Source organism: Phocoena sinus, chromosome 3 (assembly GCF_008692025.1).
Source record: "Phocoena sinus isolate mPhoSin1 chromosome 3, mPhoSin1.pri, whole genome shotgun sequence".
NCBI classification, from domain to species: Eukaryota; Metazoa; Chordata; class Mammalia; order Artiodactyla; family Phocoenidae; genus Phocoena; species Phocoena sinus.
The window spans coordinates 49,411,115-49,431,546 of record NC_045765.1 but is presented as its reverse complement, the minus strand read 5'-3'; the positions used below and the strand labels follow the sequence as shown (position 1 = coordinate 49,431,546).

At 40.3% G+C, this 20,432-nt stretch overlaps 1 protein-coding gene across 1 annotated transcript; it reads right to left on the bottom strand.

The window, feature by feature from the left end:
* Nucleotides 1-1,329: 1,329 nt before the first annotated feature.
* PLAC8L1 (PLAC8 like 1) lies at nucleotides 1,330-20,237 on the bottom strand. The gene is made up of 3 exons (XM_032625838.1): nucleotides 20,107-20,237; nucleotides 2,850-2,986; nucleotides 1,330-1,512 (listed from the first exon to the last, which is right to left on the bottom strand). Exons 2-3 carry the CDS (start codon nucleotides 2,961-2,963, stop codon nucleotides 1,372-1,374), a joined length of 255 nt encoding a protein of 84 aa, XP_032481729.1. The 5' UTR covers nucleotides 2,964-2,986; nucleotides 20,107-20,237; the 3' UTR covers nucleotides 1,330-1,371.
* Between the last annotated feature and the right edge of the window lie 195 nt (nucleotides 20,238-20,432).

The window sequence follows — 20,432 nt, the reverse complement described above, 5'->3', positions numbered from 1 at the left end:
TGATATTTACCAAGTCCTTGCTCCTTCCCAGCCATTGTGCTAAGTGTCTTGACTTGTTAAAATACTCACAACCCTATGAGGACAGTACTGTCATTTTACAGAGGAGGAAACTGAGGTACTAACAGATTAGCAAATTTTCCTGTAGTTACACAATTAGTAAATGAAGGAGGAAGTTCAGCTTCAGACCCCAAGCTCCTCAGCATTGCTCTGTGCTGCCATGTTAACAAGAACAAAAGTATTCTATTCCCATGGTAGATAGTTGGTGAACTAGCTTCCTAGGGCTGCTGTGGTAACAAAGTACCACAAACTGGGTGGCTTAAAACAACAGAAACTTATTCTCTCACAGTTCTGTAGGTCAGAAGTCCAAAGTCAAGATGCTGGCAGGGTAGTGCTCCCTCCAAAACCTCTAGGAGAGGATCTTCCCTTGTCTCTTGCAGCTTCAGGTAGCCCTGGCATTCCTTGGTTTGTGGCAGCATCACCCCAATCTCTGCCCCCATCTTCACATGGCTGTCTTCCCTCTGTGTGTCTACCTCTGTGTCTCTTCTCCTCTTCTTGTAAGGACAGCAGTCATGTTGGATTAGGGCCCACCCTAATGACTTCACCTTAATTACATCTGCAAGACTATTTCCAAATAAGGTCACATTCACATACATGAGGAATTAGGATTTCAGTAGTTCTTTTGTGGGAAGGGGTTGGGGGGGCATAGTTCAACCTGTAACAGTGGCCCACCTATGGCTTTGAATTTGGGGCTGAAAATTTACAAATGCTGGAGAGCTGTTCATGATCAGCAACAAGCTGAGACTTTCTCCTTTATGCCAGTCAGGACTGAAGGAGTCAGGACAAGGGAAGGACAATGTTCCTGCATTACAGTGATATTTAGGGCCCAGTCCAGGTGCTAACTGATTCACTTTGCTGTACACCTGAAACTAACCCAACATTGTAAATCAACTATAATCCAATAAAAGTTTTTAAAAATAATAAAAAAATAAAATAAACCGTCTTCTGCCCCATCATTGGTACTTTGGGAAAAGAGGCTTAGCTTAGCCATATAATAGTTCTTCCAGCTTCCCAGACATCTCTTGTGAAAAGGGGAAGATGGGGGAAAATGCAGCCTTCCAAAACTCCAGGCAGGGTGATGGAGGGTAAAAAACTCACCTCTCGAATCTGCCTAATATGGCTGGGCTGGGATAGCAAATTCAGACAAATAACAGAGTCTTCATCGGGGGTACGTGTAAAGAAAGGACAACAGTAAAGACAGTAGTGGGAAATCATTTATTTTCATATTATTTCAGTGAAACCTTAAGAACAATCTCTCTACTAGGAGGGATTTGAGAGGAGGGTGCAGGAAAGTGAGGAGGAGATTTCTTGCTGTCAGATAAGATTTTCCTTAGTCGAAGGGGCCGCATAGATTTCATACAGTTGGGAGGTCCTCAACTTGAGTTCCCGGGCCACTTGGCAGATGGAAAAAGGCCAGCAGCAGTGCACTGCCAGCCAGTCCTCGCACAGCGTGCCCTAGGGGAGACCGGGTCTCTGTTCTGGCTCAATCGTACAGGCTCAGTTCCCTTTCCCAGGAACCTCTGCAGTATTACCTCATGGCCCATCCCACCCACTGCCCCCAAGATCCACCACCACCCTGAAGTCATCGCCCAGGGACACAACTCCACCGCGTTACCCAAGTGCCAAGCAGCTCGACTGCTAATCAATCCTTGCAATTCAGAGACCTGCCCTCAAGACTTCATACCTGAAACCACTGTCTCACTGACAGAAAATTCTCTGTCAACATCTTTTTATTTCCTCTTAGAACTTAATGTTTATAATTATTTTATTTACTTTTTTGGAGTAATAAATGCACATGGTCCAAAATCCCCACAGTAAGAAGGGATAGGAAATAAAAAGTAAATCCCCCCTCTTCTACAGCTCTCACCAGCCACCCAGTTACCTGTCGGGGGCTACCGTTGTTGGTAGTTCTTATATACACTTCCAAATAAATTCTATGTCTAGGCAAATATATAGATACATACAGATATATACACATTACATTTTACCTACACATATATAGTCTTTTTAAGTAAATCATTACATACTTATACGCCTTACTCTTTTGTTCACTTAAAAATATATCTTAGGGATCATTTCACATGAATATATAAAAAGATGCCTTTAACTAATGAGAACCTACTGTACAGCACAGGGAACTCTACTCAGTGCTCTGTGGTGACCTAAATGGGAAGGAAATACAAAAAAGAGGGGATACATGTATATGTGTGGCTGATTGACTTTGCTGTACAGCAGAAACTGACACAGCAGTGTAAAGCAACTATACTCCAATAAAAAAACAAATAAAATAAAAAGATGCCTTTTTATCTGTCCACATCTTAGTAGGTATGACATGTCTGTCCTCAATCTCTCATTGTACCTCAGTCTCAGCTGCACTGGAAATTGGCTCTTTGAAGGGTCCCCAGGGAACCCCCAAAGTGAATTCTGTATATGCTGATGGGCTACATTTTAAGTGAGCTTATCCCAAGTGTATCCTCCAAATTTGGTGCACTTCTACCTATCATCTTCTCTGGATGTAATAAGAGACAGAGAAACAGAAGTGGCCAACGATCTACATTATAATAGGTCCCCCTTGGAAATACCCTTCACGATGTGGCATTTTCGTTAATATACATCCTAGTAACAAATGAAGTCAGAAATTTCTTCCCTTTCCTTTCTCAAAGTATTCCACTAAGTGTGGTGTTTTTAAACATCCTCACCCACACCTCATTTTTTTAAAAAAATCACAGGTTTGAAAGGCATCCAGGTTCTCATACAGATCCAGCTTCACATATATATCCAAACACACTTACCCGTATTCTATGTCTCTCTCTGGTGCCAATTCTTAGTGCAAAGGTGGACCCAGGTAACAATGGCCAACAAAAACACTCTCCATAATGCCTGGCGATGTCACACTCAAGACACATGGGACAAATGAGACCACAGAAACCTGTCAATAACCACATAAAAGCAAGCTCAGGTTCTCAGTTGTGCTTGGAGCAACTTCACATCTCAAAGAGCATTTGTAGCCCTATGCCATCAATTTAATACTGCATTGTCCCCCTGCAATCAGGGACTGAGAATGAATAACCAATTTGCAAAACTCACTATATGAGAATTGCCGTAACTGAGCCACACCAAAATTGTCTTCTTTTGTTAAACACTGGCAAAGCTGAACCTGCTACAATTCTGATAACATTCACTACAGTAACTGTTTTTTCTGTCAAGAGAAAAGCATTAAATAATTTTTTATAGTTGAAACATAACTGTTGCTTCTCTTATGTTCATCTATCTAATTTCAATATTTAAAATAGACACAGTATAAGATACTTTTGAACAGCAGGCGTCTTCTTCTATAAATGTGATTGAAAGCTCTTATATGGTACACTGATTCTGCCTACTATTCTTATAAGGACTTTATTCTATTTCTCAGGCCAGAAGGTTTCTCTAACGTTTGCAGTTGCATGGAGCCACTGACATCTGCCAGTTCTAATCTGTAAACTAGTACAGGCTTGGTTCCTTGAACATCAGCTGGAAACAGTTGGTCATTTATTCATTCATTCATCTTTAACTACTGATATTGTTTCCTACACATCCTGCATGAACCATTAACACAGAGGTTCTCTTTTAAATACGTTTTGGGTCACGGAACCTTTTGAGAATATGGTGATAGGTATGAACTTGCTCCTGAAGGGGAGAGAAAAATACATGAACACAGACATGCAAAATTGTGCATTCAAAAAAAAAAAAATTGTGCATTCAGTTTCACGGGGTTCAAGGATCCATTGAAAACTATCACTGGACCACAGGTTAAGAACCCCCAGTAAACGATTAAGATGCTATATCATTGCAAAAGATAACAACCTTGACAAATACAAATAATTTGAACTATGAAAGAGCAAAAAAACTAACCATAACCTTTAAAAATGTATTCAATAAATGTTATTGAGGCAAAATTTATAAACAAGAAAATGCACAAATCATAAATGTTCAGTTGGATGAATTCTGACAATCATATTCACCCACGTAACCAAACGTGTAGAACACTGCCATCACGCCAGGGAGTTCCCGTGTGCCCCTTCCCAGACAATCCCAGTCCTCCCACCCCCACTCCAGACATATCACTATTCTGATTTCTATTCCCATAGATGAGTTTTACCTCGATTTGGACTTCGTATAAGTGGAATCATGTTTACTTTTGTATCTGACTTCTTTTGTTCAACATCACGTTTCTTGAGATTCATCTATGTTGTTATGTATATCTGCAGTTTGTTCCTTTTATTGTTGAGTAGCATTACCAATGTATAAATGTTCTACAAATTGTCCACTCTCCCACTGTTTATTCCATTTTTTGCTATTATGAATAAGCACTATGAATATTCATATACAAGTCTTTACGTGGACAAATATTTTCATTTCACTTGGGTGGATTCCTGGAAATGGAATTGCTAGGTCATGGGGTAGATTTATGTTTAATTTTACCAGAAATTTACAAAGAGTTCTCCAAAGTATTTGTACCATTTTAGCCTCCCACCAGCAATGTATGAGAGTTTGTTGTTCCACATCCTCACCAACATTTGCTATTGTCAGCCTTTTTTATTTTATCCATTCTAATGAGTGTGAAATGGTAGTGTTCATAGCCTTCTAGTGCACCAGACACAAAGGCTCACATGCCATGTCACTAGCATACTAGAAGAATTCCTTGTCAAACACCTGTCTCTGTTGCCTCATCCCTCCCTCCCTCTTCAACAGTGAGGAGTGCAGAGTCCCACTCCCAAATTCAGTGACAAAGAAGCAGAAATCTAGGAATGCCGTTTTATCTTAGAACCTCCAAGAGATGTACCTGGACTCTGGACTTCTCCAGTTTCATATAAGAGGTGAGGTAGAACATGTGCATGGAGGGCATGAGGACTGGAGTGGGGAGGGGGACAAGGAGCAGCCTATCTGAGAAACAGAACATCTATTTCGTCAGGAATCTTAAGAAAATCACGAAATCATGTATTATAGGCATCACTTGGCCCAAAGCAAACACTAAATTCATCCTTGATTAAGTCTGAGATGTTTTGTCCCACATTTAAAAAAAATCATTACTCCTAGCAAGATCAGCAGGTCCCACTCAGCACTGACAACTGGTATAAACAGGTCAGAGGACAGCAAATGGCCCATGAACGTGCAGTGAGTTCAGAGTGGTAATACTGTATGCAACCCTGAATTAGAGGACTTTGAAATCATGGCACATAAAAATCAATCAAAACTTATGCATGAATTACAAAATACTGTAGTGTATATCCCTGCAGATAAAAAATTAATCAAAAGTTGCATAATTATACAGCTAGCAAGCTAAGTGAGTAATAAATTGTCTTTACCCAATTGCCTGAGCTGCACCACTTTAACTGGCAGAGAGAAATACCCACCATCCTCAATAAGCATATTGTAAAGAAGTTGTTTTGTGCACTGAAACTCCTGTACCTTATTTTTATGACTCATATAACACACGCTGTTAATTTTATTTTTAAGCCTTTCCATTTGTATATCCAGGTTATCTAAGTGTTCATTATGAGGGAGTACTAGATACTGAGGAAACACACCCAAAATTCAATTACCTTGGGACAGAAGTCAGACATGATAAAAAAAAAAAAAAACTATAAAAGCCAAAGTTTTATTATATAATAGATAATATTTATACAGATTTCACCATGTGCCAAGCCCCGCTAAAAGTACTTTACATTTAGTAACTCATTTAATTCTCACAACAATCCTATAAAATTTACTATTATTAGGCCCGTTTTACAGATGAGCAAACGAATGCCCAGAGGACTTAAACCATTTGCCCAAGTTCATACATTTGTTAAGAAGGGGCAGAGGTCATGTTTAAACTCAAATAGTCTGGCTCCAAAGTCTTAACTACTACACATACCACATATGCCCAAATGTTCTCATGTTTTATGTATTTAATTAGTAAACAATTGTGGATTTGTGTGTTCTAAGACAGTGCCCTCACTACCACTGTTTGGTATTTATTCCTGTGGAGAATCTGAAATCATGCAACTTCTTTAGGAAAGATCCTTGGGTCAGATGTACCGAGATGGAGTGCTGTGGGATAAACACTGTGCTCAACAAGAGATGCACAAGGGTAGGATGATGGAATCCTTTGTCTTCAGGGGGCGCTAGGAGGAAATTTCGCTAAATAAATCACAGACCAAGGATAAGTATCCAGAACATACAAAGAATTCCTGAAAATCAATACATCAAGGATTAAACAGAAGAAGAAAATGAACACAAGACATGAACAGGTAAAGAACAAATACAAATGACCAAGAAAAAACACGAAAAGCTGCTCAATGTCGTTAGTAATCAGGGAATTGCATACTAAGACGATCAGAAACCATTTATTACCTATAAGAATGCCAAATTTTTCTAAGGTGTTTTTATTTTTGAATTTTGTTTTATTTACTTTTTAATACAGCAGTTTCTTATTAGTCATCAATTTTATATACATCAGTGTATACATGTCAATCCCAATCGCCCAATTCATCCCACCACCACCACCACCCCCCTGCCGCTAACCCGCCTCGGTGTCCGTAAGTTTGTTCTCTACATCTGTGTCTCACCTTCTGCCCTGCAAACCCGTTCATCTGTACAATTTTTCTAGTTTCCACATATATGTGTTAATATTAGATATTTGTTTTTCTCTTTCTGACTTACTTCACTCTGTATGACAGTCTCTAGATCCATCCACGTCTCAACAAATGACCCAATTTCGTTCCTTTTTATGGTTGAGTAATATTCTATTGTATATATGTACCACATCTTCTTTATCCATTTGTCTGTCGATGGGCATTTAGGTTGCTTCCGTGACCTGGCTATTGTAAATAGTGCTGCAATGAACATTGGGGTGCATGTTTCTCTTTGAATTACGGTTTTCACTGGGTATATGCCCAGTAGTGGGATTGCTGGATCATATGGTAATTCTATTTTTAGTTTTCTAAGGAACCTCCATACTGTTCTCCATAGTGGTTGTATCAATTTACATTCCCACCAACAGTGCAAGAGGGTTCCCTTTTCTCCACTCCTCTCCAGCATTTGTTGTTTATAGATTTTCTGATGATGCCCATTCTAACCGGTGTGAGGTGATACCTCCTTGTAGTTTTGATTTGCATTTCTCTAATCATTAGTGATGTTGAGCAGCTTTTCATGTGCTTCTTGGCCATCTGTATGTCTTCTTTGGAGAAATGTCTATTTAGGTCTTCTGCCCATTTTTGGATTGGGTTTTTTCTGTTTTTTCCTGCGGTATGCGGGCCTCTCACTGTTGTGGCCTCTCCCGTTGCGGAGCACAGGCTCCGGACGCGCAGACTCAGTGGCCATTGCTCACGGGCCCAGCCGCTCCGTGGCATGTGGGATCTTGCAGGACTGGGGCACGAACTCATGTCCCCTGCATCAGCAGGCAAACTCGCACCACTGTGCCACCTGGGAAGCCTGGGTTGTTTGTTTTTTTAATATTGAGCTGTGTGAGCTGCTTATAAATTTTGGAGATTAATCCTTTGTCCATTGATTCATTTGCAAATATTTTCTCCCATTCTGAGGGTTGTCTTTTCGTCTTGTTTATGGTTTCCTTTGCTGTGCAAAAGCTTTGAAGTTTCATTAGGTCCCATTTGTTTATTTTTGTTTTTATTTCCATTACTCTAGGAGATGGATCAAAAAAGATCTTGCTGTGATTTATGTCAAAGAGTGTTCTGCCTATGTTTTCCTCTAAGAGTTTTATAGTGTCCAGCCTTACATTTAGGTCTCTAATCCACTTTGAGTTTATTTTTGTGTATGGTGTTAGGGACTATTCTAATTTCATTCTTTTACATGTAGCTGTCCAGTTTTCCCAGCACCACTTATTGAAGAGATTGTCTTTTCTCCATTGTATTACCTGGCCTCCTTTGTCATAGGTTAGTTGACCATAGGTGTGTGGGTTTATCTCTGGGCTTTCTATCTTGTTCCATTGATCTTTGTTTCTGTTTTTGTACCAGTACCATATTGTCTTGATTACTGTAGCTTTGTAATATGGTCTGAAGTCAGGGAGTCTGATTCCTCCAACTCCGTTTATTTCCCTCAAGACTGCTTTGGATATTTGGGGTCTTTTGTGTCTCCATACAAATTTTAAGATTTTTTGTTTTAGTTCCGTAAAAAATGTCATTGGTAATTTGATAGGGATTGCATTGAATCTGTAGATTGCTTTGGGTAGTATAGTCCTTTTCACAATGTTGATTCTTCCAATCCAAGAACATGGATTACCTCTCCATTTGTTGGTATCATCTTTAATTTCTTTCACCAGTGTCTTATAATTTTCTGCATACAGGTCTATTGTCTCCCTAGGTAGGTTTATTCCTAGGTATTTTATTCTTTTTATTGCAATGGTAAATGGGAGAGTTTCCTTAATTTCTCTCTCAGATTTTTCATCATTAGTGTATAGGGATGCAAGAGATTTCTGTGCATTAATTTTGTATACTGCAGCTTTACCAGATTCATTGATTAGCTCTAGTAGTTTTCTGGTGGCATCTTTAGGATTCTCTATGTATAGTATCATGTCACCTGCAAACAGTGACAATTTTACTTTTTCTTTTCCAATTTGTATTCCTTTTATTTCTTTTTCTTCCCTGATTGCTGTGGCTAGGAATGCCAAAACTATGTTGAATAACAGTGGTGAGAGTGGACATCCTTGTCTTGTTCCTGATCTTAGAGGAAATGCTTTCAGTTTTTCACCATTGAGAATGATGTTTGCTGTGGGTTTGTCATATATAGCTTTTATTATGTTGAGGTAGGTTCCCGCTATGCCCAAGTTCTGGAGAGTTTTTATCATAAATGGGTGTTAAACTTTGTCAAAAGCTTTTTCTGCATCTATTGAAATGAGCATATGGTTTTTCTTCTTCAGTTTCTTAATATGGTGTATCACATTGATTGATTTGTGCATATTGAAGAATCCTTGCATCCCTGGGATAAATCCAACTTGATCATGGTGTATGATCCTTTTAATGTGTTGCTGGATTCTGTTTGCTAGTATTTGGTGAGGATTTTTGCATCTATATTCATCAGTGATATTGGTCTGTAATTTTCTTTTTTTGTAGTATCTTTGGTTTTGATATCAGGGTGATGGTGGCCTCACAGAATGAGTTTGGGAGTGTTCCTTCCTCTGCAATTTTTTGGAAGAGTTTGAGAAGGATGGATATCAGCTCTTCTCTAAATGTTTGATAGAATTCACCTGTGAAGCCATCTGGTCCTGGACTTTTGTTTGTTGGAAGATTTTTAATCACAGTTTCAATTTCATTACTTGTGATTGGTCTGTTCATATTTTCTATTTCTTCCTGGTTCAGTCTTTGAGGTTATACTTTCCAAAAAATTTGTGCATTTCTTCCAGGTTGTCCATTTGATTGGCATAGAGTTGCTTGTAGTAATCTCTTAGGATGCTTTGTTTTTCTGCAGTGTCTGTTGTAACTTCTTTTTCATTTCTAATTTTCTTGATTTGAGTCCTCTCCCTCTTTTTCTTGATGAGTCTGGCTAATGGTTTATCAATTTTGTTTATCTTCTCAAAGAACTGGCTTTTAGTTTTATTGATCATTGCTATTGTTTTCTTTATTTCTATTTCATTTATTTCTGCTCTGATCTTTATGATTTCTTTCCTTCTGCTAAATTTGGGTTTTGTTTGTTCTTCTTTAGCTCCTTTAGGTGTAAGGTTAGATTGCTTATTTAAGATTTTTCTTGTTTCTTGAGGTAGGCTTGTATAGCTATAAACTTTCCTCTTAGAACTGCTTTTGCTGCATCCCATAGGTTTTGGATCCTCGTATTTTTATTTTCATTGTCATTTGTCTCTAGGTATTTTATTTCCTCTTTGGTTTCTTCAGTGATCTCTTGGTTATTTAGTAACATATTGTTTAGCCTCCATGTGTTTGTGTTTTTTACATTTTTTTCCCTGCAATTCATTTCTAATCTAATAGTGTTGTGGTCAGAAAAGATGCTTGATATGATTTCAAATTTCTTAAATTTACTGAGGCTTGATTTGTGACCCAAGATGTGATCTATCCTGGAGAAAGTTCTGTGCACACTTGAGAAGAATGTGTAATCTGCTGTTTTTAGATGGAATGTCCTATAAATATCAATTAAATCTATCTGGTCTGTTGTGTCATTTAAAGCTTCTGTTTCCTTATTTATTTTCATTTTGGATGATCTGTCCATTGGTGTAAGTGAGGTGTTAAAGTCTCCCACTATTATTGTGTTACTGTCAATTTCCTCTTTTAGAGCTGTTAGCAGTTGTCTTATGTATTGAGGTGCTCCTATGTTGGGTGCATATATATTTAAAATTGTTATATCTCCTTCTTGGATTGATCCCTTGATCATTATGTAATGTCCTTCCTTGTCTCTTGTAACATTCTTTATTTTAAAGTCTATTTTATCTGATATGAGTATTGTTACTCCAGCTTTCTTTTGATTTCCATTTGCATGGAATATCTTTTTCCATCCCCTAACTTTCAGTCTGTATGTGTCCCTAGGTCTGAAGTGGGTCTCTTGTAGACAGCATATATATGGGTGTTGTTTTTGTATCCATTCAGCAAGCCTGTGTCTTTTGATTGGAGCATTTAATCCATTCATGTTTAAGGTAATTATCAATATGTAAGTTCCTATAACCATTTTCTTAATTGTTTTGGGTTTGCTTTTGTGGGCCATTTTCTTCTCTTGTGTTTCCCACTTAGAGAAGTTCCTTTAGCATTTGTTGTAGAGCTGGTTTGGTGGTGCTGAATTCTCTTACCTTTTGCTTGTCTGTAAAGCTTTTGATTTCTCTGTCGAATCTGATGAGATCCTTGCCAGGTAGAGTAATGTTGGTTGTAGGTTCTTCCCTTTCATCACTTTAAATATATTGTGCCACTCCACTCTGGCTTGTAGTCTTTCTGCTGAGAAATCAGCTGTTAACCTTATGGGAGTTCCCTTGTATGTTGTCTTTTTTCCCTTGTTGCTTTTAATAATTTTTTTTGTCCTTAATTTTTGTCAATTAGATTACTATGTATCTCGGCATGTTTCTCGTTGGGTTTATCCTGCCTGGGACTCTCTGCATTTCCTGGACTTGGGTGGCTATTTCCTCTCCCATGTTAGGGAAGTTTTTGACTATAATCTCTTCAAATATTTTCTCAGGTCCTTTCTCTCTCTCTTCTCCTTCTGGGACCCCTATAATGCGAATGTTGTTGCATTTAATGTTATCCCAGAGGTCTTTAAGGCTGTCTTCATTTCTTTTCATCCTTTTTTCTTTATTCTGTTCCACAGCAGTGAATTCCACCATTCTGTCTTCCAGGTCACTTATCCGTTCTTCTGCCTCAGTTATTATGCTATTGATTCCTTCTAGTGTAGTTTTCATTTCAGTTATTGTATTGTTCATCTCTGTTTGTTTGTTCTTTAATTCTTCTAGGTCTTTGTTAAACATTTCTTGCATCTTCCCGATCTTTGCCTCCATTCTTTTTCCGAGGTCCTGGATCATCTTCACTATCATTATTCTGAATTCTCCTTCTGGGAGGTTGCCTATGTCCACTTCATTTAGTTGTTTTTCTGGGGTTTTATCTTGTTCTTTCATCTGGTACATAGCCCTCTGCCTTTTCATCTTGTCTATCTTTCTGTGAATGTGGTTTTTGTTCCGCAGGCTGTAGGACTGTAGTTCTTCTTGCTTCTGCTGTCTGCCCTCTTGTGGATGAGGCTACCTAAGAGGCTTGTGCAAGTTTCCTGATGGGAGGGACTGGTGGTGGGTAGAGCTGACTGTTGCTCTGGTGGGCAGAGCTCAGTAAAATTTTAATTGGCTTGACTGCTGATGGGTGGGGCTGGGTTCCCTCCCTGTTGGTTGTTTGGCCTGAGGTAACCCAACACTGGAGCCTACCTGGGCTCTTTGGTGGGGCTAATGGCAGACTCTGGGAGGGCTCACACCAAGGAGTACTTCCCAGAACTTCTGCTGCCAGTGTCTTTGTCCCCACAGTGAGCCACAGCCACCCCCGCCTCTGCAGGAGACCCTCCAACACTAGCAGCTAGGTTGGGTTCAGTCTCCCTTGGGATCACTGCTCCTTCCCCTGGGTCCCGATGTGCACACTACTTTGTGTGTGCCCTCCAAGAGTGGAGTCTCTGTTTCCCCCAGTCCTGTCGAAGTCCTGCAGTCAAATCCCACTAGCCTTCAAAGCCTGATTCTCTAGGAATTCCTCCTCCCGTTGTTGGACCCCCAGGTTCAGAATCCTGATGTGCGGCTCAGAACCTTCACTCCAGTGCGTGGATTTCTATGGTATAAGTGTTTTCCAGTCTGTGAGTCACCCAGCCACCAGTTATGGGATTTGATTTTACTGCGATTGCGCCCCTCCTACCATCTCATTGTGGCTTCTCCTTTGTCTTTGGATGTGGGGTACCTTTTTTGGTGAGTTCCAGTGTCTTCCTGTTGATGACTGTCCAGCAGCTAGTTGTGATTCTGGTGTTCTCACAAGAGGGAGTGAGAGCATGTCCTTCTACTCTGCCATCTTGGTTCAGGGCTGGCCACACTTTAAGGTTTTTAGAGCATGTCAAATGCTGTGGGGCACCACAGAGAAATAGGTGCTCCATACACTGATGGAGATGGAAACTGGCACAGTCACTTTGGAAAGCAACTTGGCTGAATCTCGTAAAATTTTAAATACTCTGGGATTCAGTAACTCCACTTGTTAGCATCTACCCTAGAGTAATGCTTACACATGCACACAAAGAGGCTGGTACAAGGATATCCACTGCAGCATTATTTGTGGCTTCAAATTTAAAAAGAGTACATTAATAGACAAACGTGTAAATAAACCATGATGGTGCAGATCATACTAGGGAATAATTAAGAATGCAATGAAAGATCAATTAAGTACCAACAGAGATAAATCTCTGAGACATATTTTGAGTTAAAAAAATCAAATTGCATAATGATATTACAGCATAATACCATTTATGCTTTGTTTAAAAAGTTACAAAGCAATAGTATATGTTACTAATAGATGCACATGTAAATACAGAGAAAAAGATCTGGAAGAAAACACTCCAAATTGATTTAATAAAAAAGAGTGACATGGTTCCCTTTTCTGTAATGTTTCATTTCTTTAATAAAGTGAACATATTCATATGTTATTTGTGAAGTAAAAATATATATATATATATATGCAAGTATGTGTGTGCACGTGTGTGTGTGTGTGTGTGTGTGTGTATGTGTGTGTACTGTTTTTAAAAAAGAAGCTCAGGCTCAAGAGAGATCCATGCCATAAATTCAGCCTCTTCCTCTTCCCCCCAAAGGCCTAGTGGTCATGTCAGCTCCCACAGCCTAAACATTCCTGGCCTATTCTCTAACATGAACTCCACCCTCAAGCATGGAATGTGGTTCATCATTCATCCTTCTAACTCACAGGGGGAGTCGAGATAAAAAGAAGAAGGCTACACAAAACCACAGTGTGGAGCCCCAAAGAACATAAGTAGGAAAGGTGTGTGGAAATTGCAGCAAGGCACATTTCAGGTCAATTATCACAAAGAGGCAGAATCTAACAATAAGAGATGCTTAAAAAAGGAATGGTGGGGGGCTTCCCTGGTGGCGCAGTGGTTGAGAGTCTGCCTGCCGATGCAGGGGACACGGGTTCGTGCCCCGGTCCGGGAAGATCCCACGTGCCGCAGAGCAGCTAGGCCCGTGAGCCATGGCCGCTGAGCCTGAGCGTCCGGAGCCTGTGCTCTGCAACGGGAGAGGCCACAAGAGTGAGAGCCCCGTGTACCGCAAAAAAAAAAAAAAAAGGAATGTGGGGCTTCCCCGGTGGCACAGTGGTTATGAATCCGCCTGCCAATGCAGTGGACACGGATTCGAGCCCTGGTCAGGGAAGATCCCACATGCTGTGGAGAAACTAAGCCCGTGCACCACAACTACTGAGCCTGCACTCTAAAGCCCACGAGCCACAACTACTGAAGTCCGTGCGCCTAGAGCCGTGCTCTGCAACAAGAGAAGCCACCGCAATGAGAAGCCCATGCACTGCAAGGAAGAGTAGCCCCCACTCACTGCAACTAGAGAAAGCCCACATGCAGCAATGAAGACCCAACTCAGCCAAGAATAAATAAATAGATAAATAAGGAATGGGGCATGCTCATACATTGTGGGTGGGAGTGTAAATTAGTACAACTTCTAAATGGAGAGCCATTTGGAAACATCTATCAAGATTTAAAAAGGTACGTACTATCTGACCAGTAGGTTTACCCTCAGCAATTGTCCAACAGATAACTCACGCACATACAAAATGGCACCAATACAAGAATACTCACAAAGCATTGGTTTGAATAGCAAAAAGTCTGGAAACCACATAAAGATCCACAAATAAGAATTTTTGGATAAATAAATTATGGTACATTCATACAATGGAATCTATGCAGCAATTTAAAATATTAGCTTCAGAAGTGCTGATATGGTCTGCACAATATGGTCACCTATATTGTTAAATTAAAACAAAATAAAGATGCAGAACTGTGTGTGTTTACAATTCTATTATTTGTGTCAATTATATATACCACATATACAGAAAAAATCTGGAAGGATAGATACCAAAATATTAACAATGTATATCTACGACACTGGGATTACAGGATACTGCTTTCTTCTTTTATAGCCTTTTGCATTTTTCTTTTTTACCATGATTATATGATACTTTTATAATAAAAAGATTAATCTATTTTCATTAAAATTTTTTATATATTTATAAGCATATAGACTATATTGGGGCTCAGGTAAGAGTGGTGGCCTCTGAGGAGAACTGGGCAGGGCAGGAGGGCAAGGATGGAGTTGCTGCTTTTCATATACCTAAGGGGTAGGTACTTTTGAATTTTGCATCACGTACCTGGTAACCTATTAAAAATCTTTTTTTTTTTTTTAAAGCACTGAGATGGCTCCAAGGGAGAGGAGCCCTCCTCTCCAGAAATGTTCAGAAAGCCAAGCCTGTCAGGTCCTTACCAGGCTTGCTACAGAGGGGACTTAGACAAGCTGGTGAGGGGCCAGACCAGCTGACCCCAATATCCCTTCTGAATCTAAGTCTTTGTGATTGTTTCAATGAAGTGCAGGAAAGAAGGAAGCAAGTGAGAATACAGGTTAAAATTCATTCATAGATGTGTCATTCAGGAAATATTCATTAGCGCCTTCTATTGGTCAGGTGCTCTGCTGGCCAAGACCAATGAGCAGGACCAGTGGTCCCTGCTTTCAGACTGCAGTGTACAGTGTACAGTTTACCCAAGATACAGTTCAAGGACACAAATCCCAGTCTGAGGCCTTTTCATGCCTCCTTCCTCTTCCAGAAAACCAAAGAAATTCTTAGACTGCTTCACCCCACCCACGTTGGGCCTCTGATGGCTTCTTGTCCACACAAAGCCCTTTACTGCCTGGTGCTTGTGGTGCCTCCACAGGAAAAGTGATTTTAGTGGCTGGTTCTTTCGCATCTCTCAGGTATCAGCTTAAGTCAGTTCCTCAGAGAGGCCATCCTTTGCCCCCTGTAATTTCCTTTCAAAACACCTTGTTTACTTCCTCCACGGCACTCAGCACCACTGCAATTATTTTGTCTATTTGCTTATTGCTTATGTACTCAAAGAGACCGTCTCTATCTTCGTCACTATTATATCTGTAGCGCCTATCACATGACCATACATAGGAACTCAGTAAAGGCTGGCTGAATTACAAACCAGTGTTGATTATACCTTCCACATAAACCTCCTCTGGGGCAATATCACAAACATCCCCAGCTGGAACAGCCAGCCTTTCACCCACAAGGCCATTTCACAGCCACTTATTTCACCTCCACTTCAGCTTCACATCTGAGCTTTCAGAAACCACATCCTCAAAGGACACAAAAGCATCCATTTTCTCATCCCAGGGCAGTGTGAATTCAGAAGAAAGCACAGAGGTGGAAAGAGGGAGGCAGTTTAAAAACCAGAAGAGCAATTAAATGAAGAAGCAAAATGTCAAAAATAAATGGAAATTATCACTCTTCATAATGTACCCTTTGCTTAATGGATGACAAATTGTAGCAGTAATTCTCAACATTTAATGGTAAACTATCCCAAGATGGGAATCTGACGTGAAACAGTCATGGAAAGAAGATGTCCCTTTTGTTTCCAATTTTGTCACAAGTATTGTCACAGTGATGTGATTAAAATAAAACTTTGTGGATGACGTTGTCCTTTTAAACAAGGAAGGAAAAAAACCTAAGACTCATAGCACTCATACTCCAGCTGCATCCTGGGAATCATGGTGCAGATCACCAGTGTATAAATTGATACTGCCTATAAATTTTTTCTTGTGAGACCATTAGCTTAGAGATACTATGAGCAGTTACAAAATGGAGCCCCATCCAGGGAACAACAATTAGGACACAGTACATTTGAGATCAGCCGGTACTGTATATTCATGGCCTCTCCTCCACAGATCACGTCCAGCTGTAAAGAATATTGTATTCTCCACATGTCATTCCTTCTTGCCCCTAGAATGGGCTCTCCAATGGACAAGCAGGGACCCAGAAGACCCGTGTGGTTGGTTTCCTGAACACTGATGGGGGTGGAGTGCAGAACTAAGCAGTGAAACAATGTTTAAGGCTGAGGGGGTGGCATGTGGTCCTTTCTTTGGTCAACTTTTTAGGTACTCTTGGGATTGGGCAGCAACCAATCTAAGTCTCCTGATTCTATTCTTTGCTCTCAACACTCTGGAAAATAAAAATTTATAACAACAATGACATTAATACCTATGATTTACTAAGTGCATTATTGTATATTTGTTGGAATTTTCATAGTAACACACCCCAATAGTAAATTTAGGAATTTATCCCTTCCCTATTGTGGGAAATAAGAGAACTGTCATTCAAAATGCCCTGGCCTAGTCAAGCAGCAGTCATGACCTAGGCTAGGCAGATTGGGCTCCATTGCTGAAACAGCAATTCTCAGACAGAAAAGCAAAAGGATTAAAATGTTTGGAGTTGACCAGACTTTCAGCTATCTCCTGATAATGCATCTTGTCCCTCCTAAGCTTAGCTTTTAGTTGATTTCCTGATTTTGTGAGCTACCCCATAACCTTCTAATGAAATCCTATATTTGCTTGTGTATTAATTTCCTAGGGCTGACATAACAAAATACCACAAACTGGACATCTTAAAACAATAGAAAGTATTCTCTCATTGGAGAATTCTGGAGGCTAGAAGTCTGAAATTGGCGTGTTGGCAGGCTTCGTCCTTCTGGAAGCTCTGGGGGAAAGTCTGTTCCATGCCTCTCTCCAAATTTTTGGTGGTTGCTGGCAATCCTTGGCATTCCATGGCTTATAGATGCATTATTCTAATTTGTGCCTGTCTTCACATGGCCATCTTTTCTGTGTGTGCGTCCAAATTTCCCTCTTCTTACAAGAACACCAGCCACTGGCTTAGGGCCCACCCTAATCCATTATAACCTCTTTGTAACTTGACAACAATGCAAAGAACCTATTTCCAAATAAGGTCACATTCAGAGGCTCCAGGTGGACATGAATTTTGAGGGGACACTATTTAACCCAATATATAGCATGCAACCAAAAAAAACTCTGATCCAGTTATGTTCCAAGCCAGTGTTCTAGAGTGGGTTCTATGCATTATCTGCTTTAATCTTGACAATCTTTAAGGTGGGCACCTTTATTTACCCCCATTTCAGAGCTGGAAAAATGAAGGCCCTGAGAATTTGTTCAAGGTCAAATGGCCAGTAAGAAGCAGAGTTAAGATTCAAGGCAAGGTCTATATCCAATACAAATGTGCTCTCCTAACCACTACGTTATGTTCCAGGCTTTGCTCTACTTGGAAATGCACTGATACCCTCACCCCTCCAACCACGACCTATAAGCTATGAAAGGAAAATGGTCCACTCCCCAAACTGGGGCTAGGTCTCCACATCTCCACGTGGCTATTCTGCCTTCTCTGTACCACAGTACTGGGTGACAACCAAAGTCAGAGAATGTGGACAAGAACCAGGAAGAATCCTGAGTGATTCAGAGAACAGCTGCCATAATTGTCTGGTCAGAAGTACACATGGGTAGCTGTGGCAGGAAGAAATCTGCTGAGCTCTGGGTCAGATGGTCAAAGGGACAGCGATGGAGGGTAGTGTTTGGTGCTGGGCGGTCTCTTCTCTGTGAGGCCCAGGCAAACAGTGAAGGCTCAGGCTTGGATGATCAGAGCACCAAAAATTTTGTTAAGAGTTTCTGCCTCAGCCAAGACTCAGCTGAATAAGGACGTGGATCAGGTAGCAGCTCAGAGCTCTCTGGCTGATCCATCTTGTGAGGCTTTAGGATAAATCCAGGTCTTGCCAGACCCTCTAAAGGGTGGGGGAGCCATATTCTTCAAAAATAGTGGATCCAGAGTCTGTTGAACTTAAGAGACTGGCCCTCATCCATCAAAAAGGACAGTCCCCCACCCACCCCACCCCCACCCCCCAGCAAAAAAAAAAAAAAAGGTTCTGTGACCGAGTTACTCCCTAGGGCAAGAACATCAGGTCCTGGAAAAGGATACTGACATGTGGTACCAGAGATGGGTCAGAATGTCCTAAGGTAAAAATAGAATCAATGTGCTTTGAACTTCAAACCCAGTGGAAAATCATGCAGCTAGAGGGCAGTGTTGTTGGTACTTCTTTACATCTAAACCAGAGTCTGAAAAGATTTCAATCAACAAAGCAAGCTATTCAACCTAAATGTCCATCAACAGAAGAATGGATAAAGAAGATGTGGTACATATATACATTGGAATATTACTCAGCCATAATAAAAAGGAACGAAAATTGTGCAATTTGCAGAGACGTGCATAGACCTAGAGACTCATACAGAGTGAAGTCAGAAAAACAAATATATAACATCATTTATATGTGGAATCTAGAAAAACGATACAGATGAATTTAGTTGCAAAGCAGAAATAGAGACACAGACATAGAGAATGGACTTATGGATAAAAGGCGGGGAGGGGGGAAGGGATGAATTGGGAGACTGGGATTGACATATATACACTATTGATACTATGTATAAAATAGATAACTAATGAGAACCTACTGTATAGCATGGGGAACTCTACTCAATGCCCTGCAGTGACCTAAACGGAAAGGAAATCCAGAAAAGAGGGGATACATGTACACGTATAGCTGATTCACTTTGCTGTACAGCAGAAACTAACACAACATTGTAAAACAACTGTACTCCAATAAAACTTAATTTAAAAAAAACAAAGGGAGCATCTTTTTATGATTGGTCTTATTCAATGATTGGTCTTCCTCACTATTCTGTGAGGAAAGTGCTACACTTCCCTCACAGAAACTAGAGATAAGCAAAAAGAAAAATTATTCATTAGCGTACCATCTGGAGACACTTGGTGTAAACATTTGTATTTATATCCTTCCAGATATTTTTCTAAATATTCCCCCAAATTAATGTCTAATGTACATGGTTTTACAATCTGATTCTTTAACTTAAAATTGTATCCCAACATTTTTCCATCTCAGGAAGTATTATTCTACAACACGACTTTTCATGGCTGTATAATTCATTGTATTGAAGCCCCCACTGAACATTTAAGTTGTTCCAGATTGTTGCTACAATAACCAACGCTGCAACATTTAATGATGTTGCTAAATCTTTGCACATGATTTATTCCCTTCGACTAAATGCCTAAAACTGTAATTACTGGGTCGAAGACTACATAACACTTGAGGTCCTTTTTATAGGTGTTACTAACCATTCACTAGGAAGCTTGTACCAATTTATACTCCATCAGCTGCAGATAAGGGAGCCCATTTTGTGTGTCTTTACATGCAATGGATTTTGTCATTTAAAAAAACCTTTGAAGTCATCACTTATTTTATAAAAACAGCCACATCCCTAAAAAGCAAGATCATTCCTGCCAAGGAGTGTATTTGAGTCACTAGAATATTAGTCTAGTTAGTCTGAAACCATTTAATTTCTGTCCTTGTGCCTGACGCAGCTTTTCTACCCACTGGTGTCTTAGGAAAGAAAATAGTAAAGGAGAACTTAAAGGAAGAGAAAAAACATACAAATTCTCCTATCTCTGCAGACACTGAAGAGGCCGGTGCTCCAGTCCCCACCAGTCTGGACAATCGTTGTGACTGTGGTCCTGCCACTGGCTCCCCGGACAGGCTGCTTCACCACAGCCTGGGCTGGTGCATGGCTCCTGGAGAGTCAAGGATGGTGATTAACTTGGAAACAAAGAAGATGGTTCAGAAGGATAATCATCAAGCCAAGACACAGTGATAAAGAGATAGGGACCCAGTGATGCCCAGTGGCTCTTATTTCATAGCCCAAGCTGACTTCACCATCTCCCTCCCTCCTCCTCCATCGTACCTCCTCTGATTTTTTGCCC

Excerpts from the sequence above, each read along its gene's own strand:
- PLAC8L1 (XM_032625838.1), bottom strand. The coding sequence starts at position 2,963 with ATGTGTCTTGAGTGTGACATCGCCAGGCATTATGGAGAGTGTTTTTGT. Across the intron at positions 1,513-2,849 it reads GAGAGAGACATAGAATACGG|GGCACGCTGTGCGAGGACTG; the intron begins GTAAGTGTGTTT and ends GGTCTCCCCTAG.